Raw genomic sequence first — 22,370 nt, forward strand, 5'->3', positions numbered from 1 at the left:
ATGAAAAAAAAAAAAGAAAGTAGTTAGATTACTTATGATATTGTGTGGTCAACAAAATGTTGGGGGAAAAGGAATTGAAGACAACTATAGACAGCAGAGGCAGTGTAATAAGAGAGTGGAATAGGGCAGAGGGTCAGAAATGGGGTAAAAAACACATAAAAATGAAAGTAGTAATGGAATTTTATGGATTATAACATGCATGATTAAGCCACTATGCAGGTTACTCTAGAGGGGAAACCACATTTAGTATGTTGTGATGATGTCAGAGAATGAATGTAAATTTTTTTAAAAATTCAGAAAAAAAATACTAAAATTGTTACCAAAATTTAAAGAAAAAACTGTGTATTTGATGACCACAGTAAGCTATATAGCCCCAGATAGGTGCTACTTTATAGTATGTTGATTCTACTCATTGAGGTTTATGCTTAAAGTCAGACATGTGTTCACAGATATGTCTTTATCAGCTGTACTTGTTATTGAAAGTATTTAGATTAATTAAGATCTTTTGTGAACTGATAAAATGTGAAAAAAAAAAAAAAGGCATGGAAAGTAACTGTAGATACCAGAGACACTGTGGAAGGTGGGTGGGAAATGGCAGAGAATGAGAGGTAGGGGATCCAGGGGTTAAAAAAAGAAAGGAGAAGCAAAATATATAAGAAACAAGAAATGGAAAAAAATGGAAAATTGTTTGTTGATAACACGTATGTTGATGTGCTCAATTGAGCCTAGAGACAGTGTATTTTGGATGGAAAATTCATTTGGTAGACTGTAATGATGTATAGCGTATTAATGTTAAAAAAAAGAAAAATAAATTAATTAATTAAAAAAAAGAAAAGAAAAACAAGCCAGGTGTGTGTGTGTGCCCAAAATCTCCAAAAGAGAAATGGAGAAGGGATGGTAGGGTGACCATGCTCCATGCGGGGGAGGGGTGCTTTCTTGCATTCTACATCCCACCTCTGGCAAGTGCATGTACCTCCTAGCAAATTAAAAATATACATTATATATGAAATCATTTTAAAAGTTAACTGCTTTAAGTGATATTAAAGCTGCATCATTCCTGGCTCCCGTGTCACGGCAGTGGTGGCAGCCAGTGAGAACGACTAAGGCAAGAGATCACCTTGGTCACGTTGTTTGTCCACCACTTCCAGGTGCCCAGTGCTCTCCCACTTCCAGCTCCCTCCTCTGCCATCATTCCTGGCTCCTCTGTGGTGGCAGCCTCAGCAGCTAGTGAGAACGACTGAGGCCAGAGACCACATTGGGAACTCCACCCTCTCCCCACCACTTCCAGGAGACCATTTAAGACCTCTAGCTACCTTTTTACCACTCAGAAATACTTTTGCCTTCATAATTTCCTGAAACTGCACCTGAACCTGCACCACGTGACCCCCTACTTTCTTCCTCAGTTGAAACCTTGCAGCTCAGCCCCAGGTGTACTTGTTCTCAAGAAATTGAAAGGCCAGCTCTTTTCTGGCTGGAACCATGAGGGCATTCAAGAGAAGGAAAAGAAGGTTCCTGCTGTGACAGAAATCAAGAAAAAGGCTCCTGCTGCGGTGGAAGCCACCAAGAAAAAGTTTCCTGCTGTGCTAGAAACCCTTAAAAATTGAAGAAACTTTGTGGAGCTGAAGATCAAGTGCCTGAGAAAAAAGTTTGCTCAAAAGATGCTTCAAAAGGCAGGGAGGAAGCATATCTATGAAAAAGCTAAGCACTATCATAGGGAATATAGACAGATGTACAGAACTGAGATTCGCATGGCCAGGATGGCAAGAAAAGCTGGCAACTTCTATGTACCTGCAGAACTCAATTTGGCGTTTGTCATCAGGATCAGAGGTATCAATGGAGTGAGCCTGAAGGCTTGAAAGGTGTTGCAGCTTCTTAGTCTTTGCCAGATCTTCAATGGCACTTTTGTTAAGCTCAACAGGGCCTCAACACGCAGAGAATTGTGGAACCACACATTGCATGGGGTACCTGAACCTGAAGTTAGTAAATGAACTGATCTACAAGTGTGGTTATGGCAAAATCAATAAGCAAATTGCTTTGACAGGTAACTCTTTGATTGCTTGATCTGTTGGTAAATTTGGCATCATCTGCATGGAGGATCTGATTCATGAAATCTATACTATTGGAAAGTACTTTAAAGAAGCAAATAACTTCTTGTGGCCCTTCAAATTATCTTCTCCACAAGATGGAATGAAAACAAAGACCACCCGTTTTGTAGAAGGTGGAGATGCTGGCAACAGGGAAGACCAGATCAACAGACTTATTAGAAGGATGAACTAAGGTATACACCATGATTATTTTTGTAATCTGGTCAGTAAGTAAACAATGGCCGTTTTCAGACTGAAAAAAAAAATGGAGAGGCCATCAGAATATCCAGTTCCAGTGACAATAGTGCAGAAATCAGGAAGAAGTGTATAATCCATCAGATGATTAGAAACCAGTACAGAGGCACAAGAAATATGAGAAACCAAGAAATTGTTCTCCCCAAGGGAAAAGAACAATTCTTCATCATCTACAGACAGTACAATGGAACTCGTGGAAATGTCAGCTAGACAATTCAGAATATTCCTAGTGACAAAATTAAATGAGATGCAAGAAAAAACAGAAAACAAGCTCCAGGAGATGAAGAAATCTTTCCACAATTTGAAAGAATTAGGCACCATGAAAAATAATTGAATGGAACTGTTAGAGATGAAGGTAGTAATATAGGAAATCGAAACCCCCTTGAAAGTATTAAAAGCGAATTAGGACAAGCAGTTGGCATAATGGATATGTCACTGGACTCCTACATAGTCAACCATGGTTCAAGTCCTGGACCCAGTGGCTTAAACTCACACCGGGTGTGTGTGCGTGTGTGCCCAGGATCCCAAGAGGAGAATGGAGGAGAAGGGATTGGGGCATGGCCAACCCCCCAAGGGGTGATTTCTCACTTTCTGTCTCTCTCTGTCTCTCTGGGAAGCACACACGCCCTATAGCAAAACCCTCTCAAAAAAAAAAAAACAAAAGCAAATTAGATCATGCAAAAGATCAAATCTTGGATGTAGAAGACAAAACCTCTGAGAAAAAAAAACCACCATAAAGACTGAAAAGATAATCAAAACAATGAGGGCAATATATGAGAAATACTAGATACTATGAAATGTCCAAACATCTGAAAAATCAGTATCCCAGAAGATGAAGAGACTAATAAGGGCATTGATAATCTATTTCATGAAATCCTGGAAGAAAACTTTCCAAGTCTCAAGAAGCACTCAAATATCTAGATCCAAGAAATACAAAGGACCCCAAATAGAATCAACCCAAGAAGATCCTCTCCACAGCACATAATATCCATACTGGCCAAAACCACAGACAAAGACAATATACTAAAATTGGCAAGAGAGGAATGTTAAGTTACTTACAAAGGTTATCCCATCAGGCTAATATTGGACCTCTCACTGGAAACAATGCAAGCAAGGAAAGAATGGGAAGATATATTCAAAGTGTTAAGAGGGAAACAATTGAGAGTTTTGTTTGTTTTTTTGCTTTTTGCTATAGGGCGCGTGCACACACCAGAGAGAAAGAGAGAGACAGAGAGACAGAAAGCGAGAAATCACCCCCCAGGGGGGATGGCCACGCCACAATCCCTTCTCCTCCATTCTCCTCTTAGGATCTTGGGCATGCACACACATGCACCCAGCGTGAGTTTAAGCCACAGGGTCCAGGACTCGAACTGTGGTCAATTACATGGGAGTCCAGCAACATAGCCGTTACACCAACTGCTGGTCCCAAGAGGGAAACAATTTCAACTAAGATTACTATACCTGGCAAGATTATCCTTCATACAGGAAGAAAAGATAAAAACATTCTCAGATAAACAAAACCTGAAAGAATTTACCAACACCAGACCAGATTTTCAAGAAATTCTGAAGGGAGTACTATACCTGGGAAACTAAAAAGAGACAGATGGAAATGAGAGAACAAAAAACAACCAAGATAGGAGCCAGCAGGTGTCGTGGTGGTTAAGGCACTGGACCGCAGTTCAAGTCCTGGACCCAGTGGCTTGCTTTCTCACTTTCTCTCTTTCTTTCTCTTTCTCTCTTGGAAAATTGAAATGAATGAATAAATAAAATTAAATAAATAATTATTTTTTAAAAATGTACTTTAAAGAAAAAAACAGCAAAGACAAAGGCCAATGTAATGGTAGGGACAATTCTGGATATATCGATAATAACATTGAATGTTAATGGATTAAATTCTCCAATCAAGAGACACAGATTGGCTGAATAGAAAACAAAACAAAACAAAACAAACAAACAAACAAAAAACCAAAACAGAAACCCTCTATCTGTTGCCTACAAGAAACACATCTCATGGATAAAGACATACATAGACTAAAAAAGTAAAGGGTTGGAAAAAGATTTTCCATGCAAACAGAAACCAAAAAAAAATCTTGGAGTCATGATACTGATTTCAGACAAAATAGACTTTAAGACAAAAACTGTAAGAAGATACAAAGAAGGACATTATATAGTAGTAAAAGGCTAATTCATTAAGAAGATATTATGCTTATAAATATTTATGCATCTAACGGAGGAGCACCCAAATACATGAAGGAAAGACTGCTAAATCTAAAAGGAGAGATAGACTGTAAGACACTAATTGTTGGGGATTTCAACACCCCACTTTCTCCTTTGGACTGATCATCTAGATTAAAAAATAAGCAAAGAGATATGGGATCTAAATAATACCATAAATCAAATGGATTTTTGACAGCCATCTGTAGAACCTTCACCAAAATCCACAAAATAGAGATTTTTCTCACCCTCACATGGAATCTTTTCAAAGACTGACCACATGAGTTTTCCCATTCCAGACTGTGTCAGGTCCAATTGTAGGTCTCTGAGACTTGAAAGTTGACAACTTCTTTGCATCTGAAAAGCTGCTCCCAGTGACTCTGCAGCCATCAACATGCCACAAAAAGAATATATTGAATTACATTGTAAATGCTAAGGATACTGTTTGGATTACCATGAGAAAAAGAGAAAGAAGGGAAGTCAAGAGGCTCATGAACATTCAAAGAAGGCAAAAAAGATGACTGGTCTGAAGGCTAAGCTCTATCATAAACAGTGCCATGTTGAGAAAGTACAAATGAAAAATACTATCAAGATGCATGAAGGTACTAGCAGTTAGCGTAATGGCTATGTCGCTGGACTCCCACGTAGTCGACCACGGTTCGCGTCCCAGACCCAGTGGCTTAAAACTCATGCTGGGCGCATGTGCGTGCATGCCCAAGAACCCGAGAGGAGAATGGAAGAGAAGGGATTGCGGCATGGCCATCCCCCCTGGGGGGTGATTTTTCATTTTCTGTCTCTCTGTCTCTCTCTGTCTGTCTGGCGAGTGCACACGCCCTATGGCAAAAACCTCTCCAGAAAAAAATAAAAAATAAAAACGATGCATGAAAAGAGGAACACCAAACAAAAGAATGATGAAAAGACTCCACAAGGAGCTGCACCTGCCTATCTGTTGGACAGAGAAGGACAGTCCCGAGCTAAAGTACTTTCCAATACGATTAAACAAAAAAGGAAAGAGAAAGAGGGAAAATGGGAAGTTCCTCTACCCAAAGTTCAAGCCCAGAGAGAAACAGAAGTATTAAAAGTTATTTGAACAGGAAAGAGAAAGAAGGCATGAAAGAGGATGGTTACAAAAGTCTGCTTTGTTGAAGATGGCTTTACTAGAAAACCACCTAAATATGAAAGATTCTTTAGGCCAATGGGCTTATGTTTCAAGAAAGCCCACGAAACACATCCTGAACTGAAAGCCACCTTTTACCTGCCAAAACTTGGTGTAAATAAGAATCCCTCATTCCCCCTATATATAACTTTGGGTGTTATCACCAAAGGTACTGTCATTGAGGTGAATGTGAGTTGAGCCTTGCAACACAAGGAGGCAAGGTTATTTGGGGGAAATATGCCCAAGTTATCAGCAATCCTGAAAATGATGGATATATAAATGTTGTCTTACTGGTTTGATTACAGTTGCATACAAGTAACTCCTTATAATTTTTGAAGATGATACACCAATCTGGAAAACTACCATGACTGTGATGTTTCTGAATATAGCCAGTCTTATATGTCTGCAGTCATCAAAAGATTATTCATTAAATTGTACAAAAACATTAAAGTAGCCTGGTTTTACAAAAAACAAACAAACAAACAAAACAAAACCAAAACCCAAAAAACAAAAAGATTGACCACATGAGAGGGCACAAATCAAGACTTTACCGATTCAAAGGCATAGAAACTATTTCTAGCATCTTCTCCAACTTGAAGGAATTAAATGATCTAAATTTCAGGAAAAAAAAAAAAAACATGAAAATACACAATCATGGGAACCAGCAGTTAGCGTAATGGCTATGTCGCTGGACTCCCACATAGTCGACCGCAGTTCGCGTCCCAGACCCGGTAGCTTAAATCTCACGCTGGGTGTGTGTGCGTGCGTGCCCAAGATCCCAAGAGGAGAATGGAGGAGAAGGGATTGTGGCGTGACCATCCCCCCTAGGGGGTGATTTTTCGCTTTCTGTCTCTATGTCTCTGTCTGGCGAGCGCACGCGACCTATAGCGAAAATCTCTCCAAAAAAAAAAAATACACAATCATATGGAAACAAAATAACCTACTCCTGAATGATTTCACAACTACTAAAAAAATTAAGACTGAAATCAAAAGATTCATGGAAACCAATGATAATGAGTATATAAATTTCCACAACCTATGGGACACAGTAAAAGCAGTCATAAGAAGGAAGTTCATAGCAATTAGTGCTCTTAAGAAAAAAGATGGAAAGGAGGCAAATGGACAACCTAACATCATGCCTCAGAAAACTGGAAAAACAACAACAAGAAAATGCAGAAAATGCAGGGACCAACAGATGGTGTAATGGTTAAATAGCTAGACTCCTACGTAGTCAACCGCGGTTTGAGTCCTGGACTTAGTATCTTAAAACTCATACCAGATGCATATGCATGCTTACTCAAAATCCCAAGAGGAGATGGAGAAGGGATTTGGGGCTGGCCATCCCCTCTGAGGGGTGATTTCTCACTTTCTGTCTCTCTGGCGAGCAAACATGCTCTATAGCAAAAATCCCCCCCCCCCAAAAAAAAATCCAAAAAATGCCAAACAGAAAGAAATAATAAAGATTCAAATAGAAATAAATGAAATAGAAAATAAACAATACAGAAAATAAATGAAAGCTAATGCTGGTTTTTTAAAAAGATAAACAAAATCAACACACCATTAGCTAGTCTAATTAAAAAGAAGAGAGAAAGGAATCAGATAAATCAAATTTAAAATGAAACAACCAATATTATAACAGACATAATAGAAATAGAAACCATCATTAGAGGATACTATAAGCAACTATATATCAACAAACAAGAAAACCTGGATGAGATGGACAAATTCCTGGAGACATGAAATCTACCAAGATTGAATCAAGAGGACAGAAAAACTGAACCATAACAAGCAATGAGATTGAATCAGTAATAAAAAAAACTCCCAACAACAAAAAAAAGCCCTGGTTCTGATGGCTTCACTTCTGAATTCTACAAAACTTTTAAAGAAGATTTAACTCCCATTCAATTCAAGTTATTTTTAAAGATCCAAAAGGAAGGAACCCTCCCAAATTCATTTTTATGAAGCCTCCATCACCCTCATCCCCCAAATAGACAAGAACATGACAAAGAAGGAAAACTACAGACCAATATCTCTGATGAATACAGATGCAAAAATTCTCAACATGATACTAACAAATCATATCCAACAACACATAAAAAAAGATTATATATCACAATCAGGTAAGCTTTATTCCAGTGATGCAAAAGTGGTTCAACATATGCAAAACAATAAACATAATACATCATATTAACAGAAAGAAAGGTAAAAACCATATGATCATATCAATCAATAAAGAGAAAGCATTTGTTAAAATTCAACATCTCTTCATGATTAAACTCTCAGCAAAATTGGCATAGAAGGGTCATTTCTCAACACATTAAAAGCTATCTATGAAAAACACATCACTGACATCATACTGAATGGGAAAAGCTTTTAGCTGGTACAAGACAAGGCTTTCACTTTCTCTACTCCTTTTCAATATAGTGCTGGAAGTCCTAGCCAATGCAATCAGAAAAGAGAACAAAATAAAAGGCATTAAAAAGGGAAAGAAGAGGTGAAATTATCTCTGTTTGTAGATGACATGATTATACACAGAAGACCCAAGTGTATCCACGAAAACACTCCCGGAAGTAATAATGAATACAGTAAAGTAGCAAGATACAAAATCAACATACAAAAATCTATAGCATTTCTTTTCTTTTCTTTTCTTTTTTTTTTTTTGGAGAGGTTTTTGCTATAGGGTGTGTGTGCTCGCCAGACAGACAGAGACATAGAGACAGAAACCGAGAAATCACCCCCCAGGGGGGATAGTCATGCCGCAATCCCTTCTCCTCCATTCTCCTCTCAGGATCTTGGGCACGTGCCCGGCGTATTTTAAGCCACCAGGTCCGGGACACGAACCGCGATCGACTACGTGGGAGTCCAGCGACATAGCCATTACACTAACTGCTGGTTCCCTGTGGAAGTGTCCAGCACCTTAACCACCACGCCACCTGCTGGTCCTCACAAAAATCTATAGCATTTCTATATATAAAGAACAAGCAGACTGTGGTAGAACTGAAGAAAGTCATCCCACTTATTATACCCACAAAAAGTGTAAAATATATAGGAAAAAATCTAACCAAAGAAGTCAAAGACCTCTACAAGGAAAACTATTAAAAAAATCTAAAAAAGACAGAAAATGACACAAAAAAAGTGGAAGGACATCCTATATTCCTAAATCAGAAGAATTAATATAATCAAAATGGCAATTCTACCCATATTTATCTACGTATTGAACACAATCCCAATCAAATTATCAGAGACATTCTTCACAAGTAAAAAAATTATATAATTTGTCTGAAATCATAAAAGCAGGATTGCCAAAGCAATCCTGTACAAGAAAAGTGGAGCAGAAGACATATTACTTCCTGATCCCAAAATATATTACAAAAATTTGATAATCAAAACAGCATGGTATTGGCACAAAAACAGATATGTGGCCCAAAGGAATACAATAGAGACCCCAGAAATAATCCCCAAAACATACAGCCAACTGATCTTTGACAAAAGGTACCAGTCAATCCAGTGAGAGAAGGAAAAACTCTTTAGCAAATGATGCTGGAAAAACCGGACTTTTCCACCTGCAGAAAGATAAACCTGGACGCCTATCTCTCACCATTAACAAAAATCAATTCAAAGTAGATCAAAGATCTAAACCTAAGACCTCAAACTATAAAACTACTTATGGAAAACACTAGGGAAACTCTGAGAGATATTGAGGTAGGCAAAGACTTCTTAAATAAAATCCCCAAAGCACAGGCAATAATCCAAAAAAATAGACAAATGGGATTACATCAGATTAAGAAGTTTCTGCACAGCAAAAAACACAGTAATTAGTGTGAATTGACAACCCTTGGAATAGAAGAATATATATTTTTAAAAGAATTATTTATTTTATTCTATTTGTTATTATAATTATTATTATTATTTTAATTTGACCAGAGAAAGAGAGAAAGGGAAAAGCAAGAAAGCAAGCCACCAAGTCCAGGACTTGAACTGTGGTGGGTCATGTGGGAATCCAGTGACCTTAACCACTATGCTACTTGCTCACCTCAATGGGAGAATATTTTTGTAAATTATACCTCAAATAGGGAACTGATCATCAGAATGTACAGGAAATTCAAGCGGCTCACCCAGAAAAAATTAATCAACCCAATTAAAAGATGGGAAAATGAGCTAAACAAACAACTCTCTAAGGAAGACATACGAACAGCCAAAAAGCATATGAAAAAATGCTCAACATCCTTCATCATAAGGGAGATGCAGATCAAAACCACAAATAGATCACGTAATTCCAGTCAAAATAGCAAAGATTTAAAAACCAAAAAATGGTAAGTGCTAGTGAGGCTGTGGTGAAAGGGGAACTCTCCTGCTCAGGTGGTGAGAGACTAAATTGGTCCAGTCACTGTGGAGACCAATATGGACATTTCTCAAAGATCTACAAATAGAACTACCATTTGACCCAGCAATTCCACTCCTATATATCTACCCAAAAGATAGGAGAATGCTCAGTTGGAAAAGTACTTGCACATTTATGTTCATTGTGGCATTATTCACAATTGCTAAGACAATCAACCCAAATGTCCATGAAGAGATGAGTGGATTGAAAAAGTGTGGCACATATACTCTATAGAACACTACTAAGCCATTAAAAAACAAAAGATCCTGGCATTTGATATGGATGAATATGGAAGATTTAATGCTGAGCAACACAAACCAGGTTATGAAAGAGAGACATCGTATGTCTCCACTTAATGTATACCTACTGTCCACACTCTATGGTGAAAATGGAAAGATCAGAGAATATAAAAGCATGGAAAATTGTTATGGATTCTGGAGATAGTGTGGGAAGAGGGTGGGAGTAGGGGAAGAGTGTGAGGAAAGAAATTAAGGGAAAAAATAGAAAGGCAAGACATTTATGGGACACAGAAATAGATTAATATCTGCTGATGATAATGTGTTCAGTATCCTCAACTGGACTGGTGTGAAATGTATTCATGTGGGGTAAATTCACTTTAAGAGCTAAGTGATGTATAGTGATTGAATGTATAAAATAAATTAATTTTTTAAAAAGATAAATAATTAAAAAGCTGCATCATAAATTCTGTGCATTTATAATATTTTTAAAAAATTGCTAGAGGGCACATTTGCTCACTGGAGAAAGACAGAGAGAGAGAAAAAAAGAGAAAAAGCACCTCCCCCTCCGGGGGTAGTAGTCAGGTTTCAATCAATTCTCCTCCACTTCTCCCTCCTTTTGGGATTTTGGGTACATGCATACATGTGCCTGGCATATCTTTCAAGTCACAGGGTCTAGGACTCAAACCCACATACTTGGCCATATGAGATCCAGCAACCTTCACCATGGTACCAGCTGGCCCAACATTTATAGCATTTTCATCAGAGACAGTCTCCAACAACCCAAAAGTAAAGGTGATCATCAGCCACCAGATATTTTAAAAATCTCTGGAAATCAGAAGCCACCTGTCCAGTATACATTTGAAAAGGAAGATGGGTGGGAGAGGGGTGGCCCCTTGGCCCTCAGTATCAGAGTGTATGGGTTTATGGGTATGAAGAATGCCCTTACTAACTTAGCACTTCATGAGAGAAGAACCAGATGTCTTATTTCTTGGTATATGCCCAGAAAATAGTAGGTGCTAAATAAATGTGAATAGAATGAATAAACAAAATAAAACACAATTTATCAGTACAAGGTCCTCTCTTGGAAAAGGAAAGAGCACAGGCAGATGCAATTAAGCAAAACTTCAACTGCATACCATAATCACTAGCTTTTAACAAAGAGCTTTAACTTACTGGACGTTTGGCTGAAAGTCTTCCAGTCACAGTTCCAGTCTGATTCCACGTAGAGGAAATGGAGCCCTTTATCAGTTAAAATGAATCAGTTTAAACTCTGGCAAAGCTTATGTGACATCAAGAAATGCTGGACTCTGTCTGCAGCACTCACTGCTGCTCCAGAGGTTGAGCTTCTGACCCTAAACTCTTAGTTCCAAAATGTCTTGAGGGGTTACAAAACTCCTAATGTTTAATCATGAAAGGGCAAAGAAGGGAGTTTTCCTCTAACCTGTGCAGAAGCTGCAATAGGATCTGTAGGTCTTTATGTCACTTACAAATCCTGTGTATTATGAGAGGAAGAAACAATGAATTATGAGGAAGTTGGTGTGGACTCAAGGTTGGACTGTGAATCACTGATTATGAATCACTGTTCTTTGCTGTGTGGCCTCAACAAGTCACAGATTATTTCAGACTGCAGGTTCCTCATGTATGAACTGAAAACATAGCATCTATCTCAAATAATTCCAGAAAAGAGATGCAATAATAGATGTTAAAAATAGGAGATCAGCTATAGAGCTTCTAAATAAATATTTTAAAGTATAACATCAACCTATGCTGTAAGGAGACCAGAATGGTAACAAAACCATGGTTCAGATCAAGAACATTATTTTATCATTTCCTAAAATTGTAAAAGTTCTATGTCTGAACTCATATATAAAGCATATTCCTAATTATGATATAAATATTTTGTTCAGTTACCTTTTTCATGCAAGCCAGTAATCCATCTACAAAGGTTGACTTGATCTTGTGAATCTAAATTACAAAGACAAGGACAATCATTTCCTTTGTTCTAGTATTTTAATACTGGGTCATTGGGGAAATTATGATGCATTTTTTTGCATAGAAAAAAAAATAGAAAAATATGTCATGACTTTCCCGACCACTTAATGGTTACAAACATCCAAACAGTGTTTCATAGAGTGCTGGGCACATCCCAACAATGTCACCTTAGATGATTCCAGGAAGCCCTACAATGACCTGGGGAGTACCAAAATTAAATAACATTGACCTACCAAAAAAGACGTTACCCTACTCTTATAAAATAAGCCTATTATTCTATAAGATTTACAGAAAAGTTGCAAAGATAAACACATACATAAATACGTCCGACCTCTATGATTAATTCTCTTCCAATCCTGACATCATTCAGGGAGAAAGGGTTATTCTAGCACCAGTGCATTTGCTCATAGCTGCCAGCAGGCCACAGGCTCATTAAATAATACCATCAGTGGCACGGTGATGACAAAAGTTCTAAAAGAGGTTCATAAGCAACAAAGAGCTCCTGAAGTAAATGGCAGGTATACAAACAGAGGGAACGTGAGTAGTTAGAAGAGGAAAGGGGCCTTGTCATTAAATCCCTGGTAAACGTGATTGTAAGAAGATAAAACACTGCAGCCTAGAAACCAGGGGAAGGGCAGGGCTTTGTGGGAGGGTTCTAAACTTGGAACTGGTGGAGTCTCATTTATACTGAAGGCATATAGGAACAGCATATAGCAGAGTTCTTTTTGAATTTCATTATTTTTCTTTCATTTTTAATTCCTTCGAGTCACAGCACTGAATGGGGGCTGATTGTAGGACTTGAATAAACTCATGTCAGTGTACAAGTAAGCAGTATTAACACCAGGTCAACTTGAAATATTCCCTTTAGAACACTGTTAGGGTAACTTCAACAATGACAGATTTCTCTTAACAGAGATAAGGTCATTGCCCCTTGATCATCAGCTTACTTAAAAAAAAATTACCTTACCTGTCTGTATTCCAAAATTATCTTGGGTAATGGATGAAGCTCTTGCAGAGCATTTAACTAAAAAATAAAACGTAATTTTATTTTTTAATAAAATGTAATTCCTTTATTTTAACATTCCAACCATGTATTTTCAGCTGGAGAAAGTTTTAATAATGTCTAATTGAATATATTTTCCAAAATTAAAACTTATAATAAACTCAGTTTATTGATTGTCTTAATCCTAACAATTATTTTGTTGTCCACGCAGAAGCTAAAACCTCTTCACAAAAACTTGGGGAAAAAATTTCTCTTGAGATTTAAATTAGTGAAATCTAAATCTAGGATATGTAAGGGGATAAAATAAGAAAATGCCCAAAAACATGTTCAATAGTTTAGGAACACCCATCCACTTGAATCACAGTTATCTAGACATAATTTCAGGGAAGTAGTACTGAAATATAATTGTGAGTTTTAAAATTAACTTTAAAAAATCAAAATTTGGGGGCCAGCAGGTAGTGTAGTGGTTAAAGCTCTGGACTCTCATAGGGCCAACTATGGTTTGAGTCCTGGATCCAGTGGCTTGAAAATAATGCATGCCTAAAGTCCCAGGAAGAGAATGGAGGAGAAGGGATTGTAGTGTGGTCACCCCCACCCCTCGCCCCCAGTGCGGGTGATTTCTCACTTTCCTTTTCTCTGGTGAGCACATGGGAAAAAAAAAAACGGAAAAAAATCAAAATTTGGGGCCAGCTACATGGCAAAGCAGTAATATGCTAATCAACAGAAAAACTGGAACCCACAGGATGACAGTGGTTGGAAACTTCTGCTGGGTCAGCCCAAAACATGCTGGGCACATACATGAGTGTCCAAGATCCAATAGGGTTGAGGACTGGAAGAAGGCGACCAGAGTATGACCAGATCCTGTGGAAGGTGCTAATCTCTCTCTAGTTATCACAACGCGTGCATTCTCAATCATGAATAAAAAGAAAAAAGTCAAGATATAATATATATAGGAAAGTACAAGATCATAACACAATTTGTTGAATAATCACAAAGTGAACACATTATATAACCACCATCCTACCCTAAACAGGGAACACTCTGGTTTTCCCAGTAGGTCCCTGCTCCTTGCCCAGAAATAACCAACCCCCTGACCTCTACGACCACAGGTTACTTTTTCCCGTTTTTAAACTTCATAACAATGTAAAAGGGCAGGTACTCTGTGTGACTTCTTTTGTTCAATATGGTTTGAAGTTTCATCCATATTGTATAAAACAGTATTTCATTTATTTGTACTATTACATAGTATTAAATTGTGCAAACATAGGACAATTATTTGTCCATTCCACCCTTTGTGAATATTTGACTTTTTTCCACTTTAGTACTATTATAAATAATGTTTCTATAAACATTCCTGTACATAGATTTTAGTATATTCTCCAATCTTTCCTGTTTTGATTTTTACATCTAAATATACAATTCATTTGGAACTTTGTATACTGTGTGAAATGGGGGCTGTTGGTGGTCAATGCACTGGCTCCCTATCATTTATGAAACTAGCTCTCCTTACTCATTGTTTTACAGCACCACCCCCATTAGAAATCATGTGTTTTACACACGGATGGGGTGGTCTCTTTGTGGATTGCCTATCTTAATTCATTGGTCTATTTGTTTAATCTAGAGTCAATACCAAGTGGCATTGCTTAATTAATTCCTAGTAATTCCTATGGCTTTATAATTAGTCTTGATATCCAATAGACTAAGTGCCCCAATACTGCTCCCCACCCCCCGGCCCTGCAAGATTATCTTGGCTCTTTTTAAAGAAAAAAAAAAATATATATATATACACACACATATATATATATGTATGTATATATGTATATACACACATATATATGTATGTGTATATATATATGAATGTATATATATATACATATATATGTGTGTGTGTGTGTGTGTATATATATATATATATATATAAAAATCTGGAAATCAGTTTCCCAAATTCTACCAAAAAACTTCTGCCAGGGTTTCAATTAGGATTGTTTAGAATCTGTAAATCAACCTGGAGGAGAACTGATAATCTAATGTTACTATAATAGGGTAGCCTCCAAATTGTATCACTCTCTGTTTGACTAAGACCTAGGACACAAGAGTTGTAGCCTACCAGATCACCACTAGCATTTCAGACATAGGCACTGCTCAGGAGGAGAAATCTTGCCTCAGAATTATCCAAAATTGTGGTTTCCTTAGAAAAGCAATCCCCAGAGAGATGGAAAGTGCATGAAAATACTTAGCCAAGAAAACTATAACATTAGGATCATTTAGCTCTCTTTATCTCAATACCTTACTCACAAAATGACTTTCTAACCAATAGTCTCTGTATATCTTGACTCAAGCAGTCTGAGAACACTTAAAAATAAGTGCTTGGTTGCATAAAGCTGTGGACAAGTACTACAAAAGTTGGTTAATGGTCAGAGGCAGAGTGTAGTGAGCTACCTGTAGCACTCTATACTGGCTCCTACCACCACATTCTTCTGATCTCCCATCTCACTCTGGCCACTCCAGTCTCTTTTTGGTGCCACCTCTCTCTCTAACCTCTAAATGACAGTTACTTGGAGTTCAACTCTATAATTATCCATGCTAGCCACATATCAGAATCAACAAGAAAACTTCAAACAAACAAACAGGCTACCTGACCCACTTCTTACCAGGTAAGTCAGCTGTGGGTGTGGGCACCAGTGTTTTCCAAATCGCCAGCCAAGGTAGAATACCACCTACAGGTGACTGTAATAAAAATTGGCTGACAACTTTCAAGTGTATTTCCAGCACAGGATTGGTCCTGAGCGCTAGCCCACACACCCATTTGCCTGTGTGGCATGGCACATTAATGTCTCATGTGCACTTCTGTCCTACATGTCCAATACTTGACCTCTCTGCCCCCAAATAAACCATTTCTCTTCCAGTTTCCCCTCAATAGTGGCCATATTTATACTGCCCAGGTGCACAACACAGAAAACTCAAATATCTCATCCTGACTTTTGTTCATACTCACATAAACATATTAGAAGGTCCTTTCTGTTCTAAAATGCTCTGAAATCCCATATGCTTTGCTCTATCTTCACTAACATCATCTGGACACAACTGACACCTACCCTGGGACCAAAGTGACAGCCTATAAATGAGCTTCCTGGATTCTCCAATCAGCTATCAGAGTGATTTTTCTTTTTTCTTTTCCTTTTTTAGGTTTTTGCCATAGGATACATGTGCTTACCAGAGAGAGGTAGAGAGAGAGAAAGTGAGAAATCATTCCCCAGTGGACTGCCATGAGGGAATCCAGTAGCTTAATCACCATGCCACCTGCAGTCCCCACAAGAGTGATCTGTTAAAAACATATCCAATGTTGAGAACTGCTGTGTGTATAAATAAAGTGAATTTTGAAGACTTACTGTGAAAAAAAAGTAAAAATCTCATAAATAAATTTATATTAATTAGATTTTGAAATGACAATGAGATATATTATGTCAAATAAATTATATTATTAAAATTAATTTGGGACCAGCAGTTAGTGTAATGGCTATGTCACTGGACTCCCATGTAGTCGACTGCAGTTTGAGTTCCAGAACCGGCTGCCTAAAATGCTGGGCGCGTGTGCATGCATGCCCAAGAGAGAGAGGAGAATGGAGGAGAAGGGATTGCGGTGTGGCCATCCCCCCTGGGGGGTGATTTCTTGCTTTCTGTCTCTCTGTCACTCGCTGTCTGGCAAGCACATGTGCCCTATAGCAAAAACCTCTCCAAAAAAAAAAATTAATTTCACCTTCTTTTCCTCTTAAAAATAGACTAATACATATGGAACATGTCCAACAATTAAATGTAAACAAGAAATTATATAATAAATAAATAATTTTCTTTAAAAATAATCCATTACTTATTAGTACGGTAAAAATCCTAAACACTGACAACACAAAATTCTAAGGATATGCAACAATAGGAGCCTTCATTCATTAGTGGTAAGAGTACAAAATGGTATAGCCATTTTAGAAGACAATTTGGTAGTTTCTTTCAAAACTATACACATTTTTACCATTTACTATACACATTTTACAATCCAGCAATTGTGTTCCTTGGTATTAACCAAGGAACTAAAAACTATGTCCACATATACTTATAGCTGTTTTATTAATAATTGTCAAAAACTTGGAAGCATCGAAGATGTCCTTTTGCAGGTAAATGAATAAATAAACCAATACACCCTGACGATGGAATATTATTTAGTGCTAAAAGACATGGAAGAAACTTAAATGTATAATACTAATGGGAGAAGCCAATCTGAAAAGACCGCATATTGCATTATTCCAACCATACGATATTCTGAAAAAGACAAAATTATGGAGACTGTAAAAAGATCAGTAGTTGCCATGAATGGGGGGAGGGATGGTTGAACAGGCATACCACAGAGGATTTTTAGGGCAGTGAAAATACTCTGTATAATACTATAATGGTGAATGCATGTCATTATATATTTGTCCAAACCCACAGAATGTCCAACACTGAGAGAGCCCTCCTGTGGCCTATGGACTTGGGTGACAATAAGGTTACCAATGTAGGTTCATCAATCACAACAAATATTAGGACAAATATTGAAGCATGCATGTGTTAGAGAAGAGGGTATATGAGAACTCTACTTTCTGCTCAATTTTCCTATGAACCTAAAATTGTACTGAAAGGTAAAGCGTATTAAAAAGATAGCTAAGATCATGGTTGCTCCCTTACTCAAACCTAGACTACCCATTTTACTAACAATCTACATTCCTCACCATGGTCTGCAAAACACAGCATGATCCACTCTTTGTTTATCTCTCAGCCTCTTCCTCTGTTCTCCCAGTCAGTCACAAAGCACCAGCTCAGATCCCTGAGCAGCCAAGCCTTTACCATTGCAAGGCCTTGTTCTCCGGGTGATTCCTTATCTTCAAGCTTCAATTTATAACTTGTTTCTTTTTATTTTCTTAGAGAGAGAGAGGGTTTTTTTGATATAGGGCATATGCACTCACTGGAGAGACAGAGAGAGATAGAGAGAACAGAAAGAGAGAAATCGCCCCATGGGGGGGTGGGGGAGGGGAGGAGGATGGCCACACCACAATCCTTTCTCCTCCACTCTCCTTCTCAGGGTCTTGGGCATGCATGCACATGTGCCACCAGATCTGGGACTTGAACTGTAGTCGACTACATGGGAGTCCAGCAATGTAGCCATTATGCCATCTACTGGTCCCTATAACTCATTTCTTCAGCATTCTTTCTGGACACTCAATCTAAAAAATGTCATGTTCCTTGTTATTTTTTTTATAGTACTCTTTTTATTTTAATGGATCTTATCCTGTTGGATACATGCATTCCCGTGATACTTAATTTTAGGCATCAACTTAGCCAGACTAAAGAACACCTTGACAGTGAGTAAAGCATTATTTCTGGGTGTGTATGTGAGGATGCTTCCAGAAGACATTGGCATGTGAACTAGCAGGCTGAGTAGGGAAGATCTGCCCTGAATGTGGAGGGCACTATCCAATCAGTTTGAGTCAAAAGGGGAAAGACAATTTTATCTCCCTCTTAGAGCTGGAATACTCTTCTCCTGTCCTTGGACATCAGAACTCCAGTCTGTTAGCCTTTGGACTCTGAGACTTATACCAGTGCCACCCTACCACCCTACTATGTCCCCTCAGTCCTCAGGCCTTTGGCCTCAGACTGAGAATGACATCATCAACTTTCTTGGTTCTGAGGTTTTCAGACTTGGACTGAGCTATGCTGCCAGCATCCCTGAGTCTCCAGCTTATAGATAGCCTATCATGGGACTTCTTAGCCAGCATAATCACAGGAGCCAATTCCCTTAGTAACTTTATTTTATATACATATATGTATTATTTATATAGATATAGATACATCTTATTGGTTCTGTTGGTCTGGAAAACCTTGACTAACAAAGTTCATCACTGGAATAGATATTCCATGATGACAAAGACCTTTTCTCCATCAAGCTAGACAGTGTCTAACACAGAGTCAGGGCGACAATAAATGTTGAATAAAATAGAGGAGACATCTGGCCTGTTCATGGCTGAGTCTCAAAGTCCAGCAGCATGTGTGGCACACACTACCTGTTAAAGGGGTCAGTACATACTCGTGACCTGGAGATGCTGTCACTTATGTTAATTGGGGGGTTTGAGAGTCAACTTCCAGAAATGATGAGTGTGGTTGGTCCAGATCACCTAAAATCCAGCAATCCTGACTTCTGAAGCCAAACTACCTTCCCTGCATTTTAACCTCCTATCATGTTCTGAGAACATGTGACTACACTGGAGTTAAAAACAGCAAAATTTTCTTGGGCTTGTTGTTAAGGAGGGGTCATTGTGATACACTCTTTGTGTATTTACTGAGGGGAGAGAATTCCCACTGTTCCTCATCAGGAGTGAATAGGGGAGGAATCCATTAGCTTAATGCCTCAGGCTTCTAGACACCACCCTGTACAGGTGTAAGAAGACATGCCCTCAAAAGCCCACACTGTGAACCCTAATAGCGAGTGTCAAAGAACTGGTATTGCACACATCTGAATACAGTGCATTTAATATAGACATGAATAACAAAAATATCTGGGAAGCTCCTACAAATAACTTCCAAATAACTTGATGGTCAAAGCATCATCATAATGAAAATCAGAAAATATGTGGAGTTAAAACAAGCAAGCAAACAAACAAACAAACAAAAAAGGTATTACACTGGTGCAAAAGCAACTGCAATCTAGTATTGTTAAAATTTGCTGTTCGAAACCGGAAGTGGAGTTATCAAAAGGTAACCAGAAATGGAGAAAAAAGTAAGAAGAACTTCTGAACCCAGTATTATTCATTTTCTACAAGTATCTTGGGAGAAAACACTAGGATCTGGTTTTGTTATTACACTTACTGATGGTCAGTCTGCATGGATTGGGACAGTTTCCAAATCAGAGATTTCCCAAGAAGCTGATGACATGGCAATGGAAAAAGAGAAATATGTTGATGAGCTGAGAAAAGCATTGGTGTCAGAAACAGGACCAGCTGATGCATACAACTTTAATTTTTCTAAAGAGTCTTGTCACTTCTCCTTTGAGAAAAACCTGAAAGATGTTTCATTCAGACTTGGTTCCTTCAACCTAGAGAAAGTTGCAAGCCCAGCTGAGGTCATTAGAGAACTTATTTGTTACTGCCTGGACACCATCACAGAAAACCAAGTCAAAAATGAGCACCTGCAGAAAGAAAATGAAAGGCTTCTGAGAGATTGGAATGATATTGAAGGACGGTTTGAAAAATGTGTGAGTGCAAAGGAAGCTTTGGAGATGGATCTTTATGAACGATTTATTTTGGTGTTGAATGAGAAGAAAACAAAGATTCGAACCTTACAGAAATCATTAAATGAAGTTCAAGAACTACAAAAGAACACTGAATGTGAAAGGGAAACTACAACCTGTTCTGAAATGACTGTTGACAGAGATGCAATCCATGATGAAAGTACTGATGAGGAAAGTGAAAATCTGTCTGGTCTCTCTGAGTTGGCTGCAGCCACGGAAAGAAAAGAAGATTCCATTATTTCAAGTCCTGATGTCATCGATATTGCACCAAGTAGAAAGAGGACTCTTTGATGAGATTTAACAGTCTCAAAAAAGTACTTTGATGTTCACTAGACTATGTTTTTTATTCATTTCTGTAAAATGAAAAAGCAAAATTTCAACTGAGCAGCAGCTATTACTGAACCTTACAGTTTAATTACATACACACTGCGTTGAAACCATTGTGCAAAATGGATTACACATGTATGTGAAGATCAGATTTTATGACAGTGGTACATTATTCTAAACTATTCACTCAACATGCCTATAATTACATAAAATCTCAGACATTTTGTTGCAAAGGACACACTTATTTCATTCACTCACACATATTATATGTGGTTGCTATCTAACATCCTGTCTAGGAAGATTTTGAAATACGACAAAGAAAACTTTTTATAATGTCTGCAGTTCTTTTTGAATAGTCATGTTCTCAATAATGATATTTGAGCAATTTAATTTGTGGGATAATATATAAAACAGTTTAGTTTGTATGTAAACAGTATGAAAATCTGAAAATAAAGTTTTTGATATGCTGAAAAAAAAATTTGCTGTTCGATATTGGATATATTCTTAAATAAATATGGCTATGTTATACATTATTTTAATGAGCATTTCTTACTTTATGCTGATCCCACATTTTTATATGTTTTCTTATAGACAGCATTAAGACAATAACTTTAGGGAGGAGATTTATGTTAGACAAAAAGTAAATTTGAGTGATTTTCTTATTCAAGTTCAAAATGGGTTGTAAAGAAGCAGAGACAACTCACAACATCAACAATGCATTAGCCCAGAAATTGCTAATGAATGCACAGCGCAGTGGTTCAAAAAGTTTTGCAAAGGAGACAAGAGCTTTGAAGATGAGGAGTGTAGGGACTAGCAGACAGTGTAATGGTTATGTTGCTGGTCTCCCATGAAATCAACTGGAGTTCGAGTCCCAGACCTGGTGGCTTGAAACTCATGCGGCCACACATGTGTGTGTGATCCTAAGATCCTGGAAGGAGAATGGAGGAGAAGGGACTGTAGTATGGTCATCCCCCCTGGGGGGTGGTTTCTCACTTTCTGTCTCTCTCTCTCTCTCTGTGTCTCTGGCAAGCACATGTGCCCTATAGCAAAAAAAAAAAAAAAATTAATAAAAAGGATCTCTAAATAAAAAGGAAGATGTGGAGTATAGTGGCTGGCCATTGGAAGTTGACAATTACCAACTGAAAGCAATCACTGAAGCCGATCCTCTTACAACTACACAGAAAGTTGCCGAAGAACTCAACATAGACCATTGTACAGTCATTTGGCATCTAAAGAAAATTAGAAAGGTGACAAAGTTCAATAAGTGGGTGCCTTGTGAGCTGACTGAAAAAAAAACATCATTCTGAAGTGTCATCTTCTCTTATTCTACACAACAATGAACCATTTCTTCATCAAATTGTGACGTGTGACAAAAGTGGATTTTACAGACTACTGATGGCAACCAGCTCA

General features: G+C 37.9%; 1 protein-coding gene and 1 pseudogene across 1 annotated transcript in view; one reads left to right on the forward strand and one right to left on the reverse strand.

Annotated features, from left to right (window-relative positions):
• Positions 1–22,370, reverse strand: part of POLN (DNA polymerase nu) — a 280,130-nt gene that overhangs the window by 140,717 nt on the left and 117,043 nt on the right. Inside the window, 3 exon segments of the mRNA XM_027773586.1 lie at positions 11,503–11,568; positions 12,241–12,294; positions 13,289–13,345. Coding sequence (XP_027629387.1) covers positions 11,503–11,568; positions 12,241–12,294; positions 13,289–13,345 — 177 coding nt within the window.
• On the forward strand, positions 20,112–20,924 carry LOC102488689 (DNA repair protein XRCC4 pseudogene; annotated as a pseudogene).

Source organism: Tupaia chinensis, unplaced genomic scaffold, assembly GCF_000334495.1.
Source record: "Tupaia chinensis unplaced genomic scaffold, TupChi_1.0 Scaffold000360_1, whole genome shotgun sequence".
NCBI classification, from domain to species: domain Eukaryota; kingdom Metazoa; phylum Chordata; class Mammalia; order Scandentia; family Tupaiidae; genus Tupaia; species Tupaia belangeri.